This window comes from Castor canadensis, chromosome 14 (assembly GCF_047511655.1).
Source record: "Castor canadensis chromosome 14, mCasCan1.hap1v2, whole genome shotgun sequence".
NCBI classification, from domain to species: Eukaryota; Metazoa; Chordata; class Mammalia; order Rodentia; family Castoridae; genus Castor; species Castor canadensis.
In genome coordinates, this window is record NC_133399.1 from 29,230,645 (window position 1) to 29,241,578 (window position 10,934).

Sequence of the window (10,934 nt, forward strand, 5' to 3'; positions counted from 1 at the left end):
AAATCACATGCTCTAGTTGCTAAGGAAATGAAGAAACAGAGAAATTCAAACTGCACACAAAGTTCCCTCATTGAGTTGAGAAGTCCAGTAGGCATTCAACCTGGGTTTACACTACAGCCCACAGATTGGTATTCTAGGAGTGAATGGTTAAGCTCTTTTTATTTGATACTTTTCTGTTTTCTAATTCTTTTCTTATTTTTTCCAATTCTTTACTTTTCTGTAGAGACTTGTTTTAAAGCCAGTGATTGTCTTTCATACTCACATTTGATGTTTATTCTGTTTTTAAGCAATTTCTTTTTTCTCTCTATTTAGCTTACAAATATCGCTTATATGACTTCCCCATCTGATATTTAATTTCTTTGTCCTGTCTTTTCCTTTTCTAGAGGAGTTTTTTTTTATTTTTTGATTTGTTCTGATTTTTCCATAGAACACAGACTGGTGTGAGTCTTCTAGTTTCTCTAAATCATCCTTTCAAATAGGATAATACCATTTAATAGTGGACATGAAGAACCACACCTAACTTCTAAATTTAATTTGCAATTATTCCTTCTTCCTCTCTCTATTTCCTTTCTACCCCCTCATATTATTCTATTTCTTTGTTCAAACAGATCAGTTTATTGTCTCCTTTAATTTATATCTGTTTTCTATTATGCCTTCTATAATTCTTCTTTATTGTGATACTTTGGGTTTTACTGGTTGTTGCTAGGTTTTATTTGTTTCATTGTCTCTTTCTTAAATTGTTAGGGGGAATCTTCCTTATCAATTCCCTTATTTCTTGTTACAGCATCTATTTATGTATTCCTTCGAACTTTTCATAATTCTCTGTATTTCTGGTACTACTCGTTAATATTATATGTATGATTCTCCTTCCATTGCTACTCTTATTGACAAGTATAATCTTAGTACATACTATTGTCTTGCAATTTAGTCTCTATAAGATTATTGATGTAGTCTTGATGATTGTTTTAAATCAGTTCTCTCTGTTTGTACATAGCTGTTATGCCTGTCAACTGTGGTTCACTCTGCAGCTAGTTTTGTCCTCTCTGAAGATTGCTGGAGATAAGACCCAGAACACTGAGCATGTCAAGTGAATGTTTGGCTTCAAACTTGTGCCCAAAGTCCAGTGGTGAGAAACTATCCTTCAACACTACCACAGACCAGTTCAGTATGAACATTGTGAATACTTTATCTGAAAAAATAGAGGATATTAAAACTTCAACCAAAAACTTAGTCAAGGTGCATAAATCCCAATGAAGAAACACTTATTATATTAGAAAGAATATGATAACCAATAATTCCACAACAGATTCTAATTACAGTGAAATGGATAAAAATCACTGGCAAAGAATTACAAATAATATTTCAGAATGATAAACAAAATTAAAGGATATATAAATAACAAAGTGAATGAATTCAAAGAGCATGACACAACTGTATGATTAACATAGGCTAATAAAAGTGTTCTTAAAAAACAAAAACTATACAAATAAAGACCTGAATTCAACAGAAAAACAATACAAGATGAAAGAGGAATTCAAAAATTCAAAGAAATTCTGTAAATGGATCAAACTGAAATCTTGGCGATTAAAAGCTCCATAGGTCAAATTAAAACCTCAGTTGCAAGTCTCAACAGCAGACTAAGTCAAGTAGAAGACAGAATATCAAGACTTGAATTGGAGGTAGACTAAACAGAATATTCAGATAATAATAAAATAATAAAAATAAACTATGTACAAGACATCTAAGATATGATTAAAAGACTTAATCTATAAATCATATGCATCAGTAAAGGAGAAGAAATATAAGTTAAAGTCATAGACAGCGTATTAATAAAAATAATATTAGTAAATTTCCCAAAACATTGGAAAGAGATGGTCATCCACCTCTTACAGAGCACTAAATAGATAAAATGAAAGAAAAACCCCACATCATATAATAGTAAGAAAATTAAGTATACAGAACAAGGAACACACTGCAAAAGAGAAGTATCAACTCACATACTCACAAATAAAATCCAACTCAAAATAATAATATCAGATTTTTTATCAGAATCTAAAGGATAGGAGAGCATGGAGCATTGTATTTCAAACCCTGAATGAACATAACTGTAAACATAGATTACTGTATCCAATAAGGCTATCATTTATAATTTAAAGATAATGAAAAAGCATTATGATAAGCACAACTTAATCAATACATGAGCACTAACTCAATACTGCAGATGATACTTAAAGAAATCTTACACATAGGTGAGGAAGAGAAAAAAACTATTTTAATAAAAACACAGAAAGTAAGAGGAGGAGAAATATTCCAGGCTAAGTGAATAGAATACATGGTTGCCCTATTAGACTTTGTGGTTGAAACTTAACAAAATTCACGAGTCCATCCCAATCTCAAACACAGGATGGGATCAGGAAGTACAGTGGTAAGGCCCACAGCAGAAATCCCTAAATTCTTCCTTGATTTTCCTCTCAAATTCAAAATTTGCATTTATTTATGGAACTCATTTCAATCCCTTGTCTCATAAGTTGTCTTTTCAGGCACTTAATGGGTTCATTCATATTTGATGTGATGTCACAAATACATCTTCAAGCATATCACATGCTTGCATTTTGACAATAAAGCAGAACACAAAACAAGATCAAGGCATACTAGACATACTAGACATACAAAACAGACATACTGGAGAGGTAGAAGGAAAAAGGAAACGAGGAAGGTAGAGGGATGATAAGAAAAAGCAAAACGTGTGAATATGATCAAAGTACATTATATGAATATATTAAAATGCCATAATTAAAACCCTAGCTATGTATAACTTAATATTGGCCAACAAATTAGGTAAATAATTAAAGTACATTAATCTTTACAGAGGATGATTATCAAGTAACATCAGTTCCAGGAATGGAAACTTAGTCACATAAAGTTGGTTAACATAGTTCATTTAAAAATGAGCCAGTGAATAAAAACCCTAATCATAATTCTAAGGGAAAATGCAGTCCTAAAAAATTGAAGAGCCATCATGGTGATTATCAGGCACAGTTAAGCCTGTCACTAAATAAATAAGCAAATAAACACTAAATTTGCATAATGTCCTAATGTACCAAACAGTGGCTGCTTTTAAAGCACACTAACAGGGGATACTACTTAAATCACTGGAGTATTGGTGATAAATTTGTGAGTATGCTAATGAGGTATCCTCCATTTTTATCACTTGATTTGTTCCATAAAATTTAAAGGACTGGTGATATGGCATTAGTGATATTTTAAATGTTTTGAAGAATTGAGAAATAAAGCCATTAATTGCTAGATTTTCTTTTGATGAAAGATTTTATTATGAATTAAGTCTCCTTATTACTTATTTGTTTGTTCAGATTTTTATTCACTCTTTATAAATTGAGTGTGTCAAACAATTTGTACAAAATTTCTAGATTGTAAATTTGTTTGCATGTAATTTTCATGTTCTTTTATGAGATTTAGTTTGCTTGTCTTTACTTAAGAATTTAGCAGATATGTTCATTTTCTATTTTTTAGAAAACATTATTTTTCCTTATTGTTAGGCAAAATGACAATGTAGCCCATGTAGTCCTGGAATATTTTAGATTTTTATTTTATTTTTAATTGAATAAAATTAGAAACTAATAACATGAGGAACTACAGTACATACACAAACACACTGAGATTGAATGAACACCCACTTTTGAAAAATCACTGGGCCAAAACCTGGGGGAAATGTAAAAAATTCTTAAATAAAATGAAAATAAAAATACAACATAGCAGAGCTTTTGGATGCAGCAAAGTGATGACAGAAAAATTATATGCTTATCAGTAACTAAATTAAAAAAATTAAATCATTTCAAATAAATAACTTAACAGTACACCATAATATCTTATAAAAACCAGCAAAAGACAAGTCACAAATCAATAGATATAAAGATTTAACACATAACCAGGTGGAAATTAATGAAATTGAAACTAATAGATTAATACAAAAAAGCATTGACATACAATATTGTTCAACCTTTAGTCAAACTACACAAAAAACATGGAGAAGGCCCTTTGGAATTAAATATGGAAAAGGCTATGTCGCAACAAATATCAATGAAATTCAGTGGCTAGTTAAGGAATATTATTATAATACATATTGCAATAAGCTGAGAAATTCAAATAAATGGGTAAATTTCTATACAAATAATGACCTACCAAAGAGATCCAATAAAATCTGAACAATTTAAAAGATCTATAATGAAAAATAGATTGGAGCAGTAATAAATTGCCTCCTACAAAGAAATTCAAGACAGGCAGATTCAATATTTAATTCTACCAGATATTTAAAGAAGAGTTCAGTGAATGCTACTCAAACTATTCCATAAAATAAAATTTTTGTGTCCTTAAAGAACACACAAATAAAAATAATTATTGACAAATTTCCTCCATGAACACAGATGCACAGCTACTTTATAGTATAATTGCAAACCAAATTCAAGAGCACATTGGAAAGCTCATATGCCATGATAAAGTTGTCTTGAAGGATAGATTCTAGGTTGTTTCAACATATGCAAATCAGTAAACTTAATACAAACCATATATACAATTAAGGACAAAAATCAAATGATTATCTAAACAAATAAGGAAAAAAACCTTAACATATTCAATATCTCTTCATCATAAAATTCCTGAAGTAATGAAGAATAGAAATAACTTGCCTCACCCAAATGGTGTTTGATAAACCTATAGCCAACAGCAAACCAAATGGGGGAAAACTAAAAGTATTTCTTGTGATATAAAGAAGAGGAAAGAGTATAAATTCTCTCCACTATCATACAATATAGTGCTTGAATTTTTAGTCAGAGTAATGAGGCAAGAAAAAGAAATAATCTGGATACAAATGTGAATGAAACAAAAATTATCCCTATTTTCACATGATAAGTTTCTATACTTAAAATACTCTAAAGTTTTCACCAATATCCTCTTATATCCAGTAAACACTTAGGAAAAGTAGAATACAAAAATAAGAATGATAAAAATAAAAATAAATATGTTAAAAATTAATTGCTTTTCTATGTACCAATAATGAAAAGGTTGAGAAAGTACCCAGGAAAATATCCCATTCACAATAGCTTAAAATTATGTTTAAGAATAAACATACCAAAGGAGATGAAAGATCTCTAAGATAAAAATAAACAAACACTCAAAAAATAACTTGTATAAAATACTAGCAGATGGGAAGAATTCCATGTTCATGGATCTGCAGAATTAATATTGTGAAAATGGCAAATATAATACCAAAAACAATCTACAGGTTCAATGCAATGCCCATTAAAATTCCCACTATACTCATCACAGAATAGAAAAAGCAATCCTAAAAACCATAGAAAAACACAAAATGTCCCTGAGAAATCTTTTTAAAAAGTACAATTTGGAGGTGCCATAATAACACACCAAAGAGCCATAGTAATAAATACAGCATGGTACTGGCACAAAAACAAACAGAGCACTCAATGGAATAGCATAAAGCCTTGGAAATAATCACATTTAGCTACAGCTACCTGATTGTCAGTGGTCCCAAAAGCATATGCTGGAGAAAAGACAGCAGTTTCAGCAAATGATTTTGTACTGTATATGCACTTGTAGAAGACTGAAACTACATCAATGAAAAATTAAACAAATACTTCACTTGAGACCTGAAATTACTGCCACAAGATATAGGTGTAGCAATGGTTTTCTGAATAGGACTCCAAAAGGTAAAAAAATAAGAGCAAGAATTGTCAAATGGAATTGCATTAAATTGTAAAGATTTTTACACTAAAGAAAACAATCAGAAGAGGGAAAAGATATCCCACATAAGCAGCATAAAATCTTTACTACCAATGCATCTCAGATGGACTTTCTATAAATATGTTTCAACTATGACTTAATTACATTATATGTGTATGAAATAAAATTATAAAATCCACTAAAACTGTGAAAAGATGAAATAGAGGAAGTAGAATGGATTAAAAAAAAAGAAACAGAGGGGATGAATATGATCAAAGCATCTTATATACTTGTAGAATCATCACAATATATGCCTCTGTCAAATTAATTATGCTAATGAAAATAAACAACTAATGAACAAAGGAAATTAATGGATAGTTCTCTAAAGAAGAAAACAAATGAACAAATACATGAAAATGATCTAGATGCTCAGTGGTAAGGGAAACCTTAATCAAAACTACATTGAGATTCCACTCCACCCTACTTGGAATATTTAACATCAAGGGAACAAAGGCTGGTGAGTGAGAAAAAAGGAATTCTTATACACTGGTCATTGAATTGTAAATTATTGAGCCACTCTGGAAATCAGTATGGATATTCCTTAATAAATTAAAAATAAACCTTCCATATGTTTCTGTTTTACCACTGCTTGTTATTTACATAGAGGAATCCCAACTCAGGATTCAGAAGAGATGACTGAAGACATATGTTTATTATGGCACTATTCAAAATAGCCCAAAGAGCCCAAAGAGCAAAGTAAATGCATGAAGAAATTACAGCATATATACACAGCAGAGTATTACTGAGCCATAAAGAAATATGAAATCATGTCACTTTCAGGAAAATGGGTGGAATTGGAGATTACCCTGTTGAGCAAAATAAGCCACACACAGAAAGACACATATAACATGTTTTTCTCCTCATATTCATAGTCCAGAATTATAAACAGACAAACCAACAAAAAGACCTACTTTTACAAGGTGACTATTTTGGTGTAAAGGACCAGTCCAAACTGGGAGGAAAACAAGAGAGCATGATGGGGTATAAATATGACAAAATTACATTGTATATGTGTATAAAATGTTTTTTAATCTCAACCTTTTTAATACATGCTAGCACTGTCTTAAATGTGGAAAGTTTATATATTTCTTATATATGAAAATGTTTTTTTCAAATTAGGATATATTCATTATACAGAGGCAGATACATAGTGACTGTTCTGATTAAGTTTATATTGTATATTGATTAGATCTTCCCATTGTCTCTCACCCCCAACACCTACTCAAATCATTTAAAGCAATTGCAAGAGGTTTCTTTGTTCTATTTCATATAAGTATATGAAGTCCATCAACCTTATACTCTCAACTTAATCTCTTTCACTTACCCTCCACCCCATGAGTTACCCATACACACATTGTACCTATTGTACAGTCTTATCTTTCATTATTAATATTTAAGTTGAAAAATGTTATAATGAAATCACTGTTTTGTTAAATAAATAAATAAAGTGCAGGATATCCAATTTAGTTCTGTGCTCAGTGTCAGGCTCTAGTTGAAGTCCAATCAGATATTATGTAAATGAAGGAATATATCTCAAAGAAAAATTTAAGGATAATGTCATACATGTAAAATGACAATTCCTTTAGAGCAATCATGTTTCCTTGATGATTTCATTATATTTCTTCCAGGAAAACCATAACAACAATAAATTCACAAAAAGAATAATAATATTCATGCAATGTTTTGTAGAAACTATGTCAAATATTGATATATGGTTTGGGGAGGAAATCGCAGGAATGTTTCTAAAACAAAGTTTATAGACCATGTATAGAGAAGAAAGAATCCAAAAGGAATTACTGAGTAGTAGTTAGGGAGAAATAAAAATAAAAGTACTCCAAACCCAAACAGCAATGAATATAAGAAATGAAGCAGATCTTATAAAGAAGAAAAAGGCCCAAGATATTGAAATTCATGGTATTTGCCTGAGGAGACACGATGTCTCAATTAGGTGTGAGTCCAGTAGTCTCTTAGGGCCAAGAGGCTGCTTTCCTGAGAAGTCTCCTCAGTGCCCCTTTTACATCCTTGTTCCTCAGGCTGTAGATGACAGGGTTCAGCATGGGGGTAACCACAGTGTACATCACTGAGGCAACTGTGTTGCTCCTGGTAGAGTCAGTCACAGAAGAACTGAGATAAACTCCAAGTCCTGTTCCACAATACAAAGATACCACACAGAGATGAGATGAACAAGTGGAAAGTGCTTTATGCTTGCTTGCAACAGAAGTCATTCTCATTAAAGAGGAGATAATACGAGAATAAGAGAAGAGAATCCCTGTCACAGGAAAGAAACCCAGAAGTGCAGTGACAACATATACAAAGATGTTATTGATGAGTGTATCAGAATTGGTCACCTGAAGAAGCTGGTCAAGTTCACAGAAGAAATGTGAGATTTCAGTGCCTATAGAGAAGGTCAATTTTGTTAGTAGTAGAATATGTACAAGGGCTATCCAGAACATGATGACCCAAGATATCAAAACCAGAAGGACACAGAGCCAAGGGTTCATGATGACTCTGTAGTTCAGGGGGTGGCAGATGGCCACAAAACGGTCATAAGCCATCACAGTCAATATGAAATTCTCCATTCCAAGGAAAATAATAAAAAAATATGCCTGAGTAAGGCACTCTGTGTAGGAGATGTCTTTTCTTTGCATCTGTATGTTCACCAGCATCTTTGGGACAGTGGTAGAAATGAAACAGATGTCAACAAAGGACAAGTTGAAAAGAAAAAAGTACATGGGGGTGTGGAGTTGGGTATCAATACACGTGGCTAGCATGATGAGCAGGTTCCCAACCACGGAAACCAAGTACATAGACAGGAACACCCCAAAAAGTAGGGGATCCAATTCAAGATCATCTAAAAGCCCAAGGAGGAGGAATTGTGTTATGCCTGTATGGTTTTTTGATTCCATGTAGATGGTGTATCATCTGAGAAAACAGGAAAAAAGCAACATTAAATGAATAGCAGCAGTTAGTTATCACTTTAAACACAATCTTGGATTGATTTTCTTACTCTTGTATTGATTATAACTCTGAGTGATTTATTTAGCCATATGGTGGCATATTTATCTTTTTTGTGTATATAATCAATCAGACTTTATATGTTTTGGTGGTACCTGGGTTTGAACTCAGGGCTTCATGTTCAGTAAGGAGATGCTCTGGCACTTGAGCCACACTGTCAGTCCCAGATTTTCTTTAAATTAGCAGAAATCTCTCTTATTAATCATTAGCTTCCAGTTTTTACTCCTCTTTTTAAATCTAGGTACTATTTTTTAAATGACCATTTCAAAAGAATTGGAGCCCTTCACATCATTTCTTTGGTAATCTCTATACTTTTCCATGCTATAACTGTGTTACAGTAATGAAACTGGAATGTTTATTTCCAACAATTTGTATCTACATCTTCACACATTATAGTCATGTGATTGTTCTCTCTCAGAACATTATTTTTCTCTTCAAAAATGAGCTTATGGTTATTATCTTAATAGGAGATTAAAATGACTTTTTACTCCATAGATATCTCACCATGATAATTATTATTATTATTACTGACATTTAAACTCATTTATGATGTAAAGACTATAAAAAAATCTCCCAACATATGGTACAAAACTTTGATCTAAATCCTGCCTTAGTAAAGTGTGATGTACTTGTGGTATAGAAAATTAAACAGCAAAAAATGGATAACTGGGATACAGAAAACAGCAGTAGATGAATAAACATTCTTTAAAAGTAGCTGTGTTCACAGACCAACAAGGAATGGTAAAAGCTGCACTATTAAACTAAATGAGAGGTTTTTCAAAAATCTAGCTAGTATAAACCCTGTGCAGAAGTTAACCAGTTGGTATAGAATCTGGTAAGTTTTGAGAAAGCTTACTTTTGCTTGTGCTATAAATTCCATATGTAGTTGTTTTTGATAAATATGCAACTATAACATTATTTATTTGGAAATTTGAGGTCTTAAAATACCAATGACCTCTCAAGTAAGAATACATTATAGAGCTGAACTTCTGAGTTACTGTGAAATCTTTTTCATGCTGTAATTTGTAATATGTTTTATGAGAATCCTTGGGATTAAAGTTTTGGTTATAAATTTTTGTTTAACTTGAAGGCCCATTTTTTCTTGCAAACTCAAAATCTGCGAATAATGAGTCCTTGTATAACATTCCTATTGGTATATACACATATATTTTTATAAAGTGATTTTTGAATTAATAAAATGCTAGCATAATTGCTTAATAAAAAAATAGAATTGTGATTCATGAGTCTGGCTTCCTGGAGTATAATTTTGGTCACCATATCTGTGATCTTGACAAAGATTTTTAAAGTGTAAACTACAAGTTCCAAACCTTTCCACATGTGTAGTAAGTATCACTAAATGATAGTATTGAGGAACAGAATTAAATGAAGTAATGTTATTTATACTGTTTTTCCTGTAACATATATGAGCTGCTCATAAATGCAAACTTATGTGGTTTTTTTCTCTGTGATCTTTTCACATCCTTCAGGAGATGCCTCAATGCTAGCCTCAAACTAACAATGGTTCTGCGTCCAACTCCTGAGTGCTAGAATTGTAGGCCTGCACTAACCCACCTTGTAAACTTCTACTCCTAACACCTCAATCAATCTTTTCCTGTATGGGTTTTATTTGCAAAATCCACTTAAACTGGGACAGCCATCATGGATGATATTTTAATTAATATAAATACAATAGTTATGTTACCAAAGAGTACTGCCATAGGGCACTTTGAATTACTGAAGATCCCCATAGCTTCTTGGGTAATACTAACTTGATAATATTCCCAGAAGAGGAAATAGTACTACATAGATAAGGGGACAAAAATATTATGCTAATATTAAAATAATATACATCACCCATGTGGTAGTGTGTGCTCATGTATCCATGATCATGAGTGAACATGTACCATATTAATGGTCAATCTATGTACATGGGTTTGATTTAGTGTTTTCATAATTAATAAACATGCAGAAAAAGTGGTTTAATTTAAATATCCATCCTAGAGAAAGTTAAAGGAAATCAAAGATTCAAATACTACATACATACATATATACTATGACAGAAAAGGTCAGTATAATTGAATGTCTAGAGAAGGAACATTAATTCA

At 31.7% G+C, this 10,934-nt stretch overlaps 1 protein-coding gene across 1 annotated transcript; it reads right to left on the reverse strand.

The window, feature by feature from the left end:
- Positions 1–7,781: 7,781 nt before the first annotated feature.
- Positions 7,782–8,720, reverse strand: LOC109680695 (olfactory receptor 7D4-like). Its single transcript, XM_020155419.1, has one exon. It carries the CDS (start codon positions 8,718–8,720, stop codon positions 7,782–7,784), a length of 939 nt encoding a protein of 312 aa, XP_020011008.1.
- Between the last annotated feature and the right edge of the window lie 2,214 nt (positions 8,721–10,934).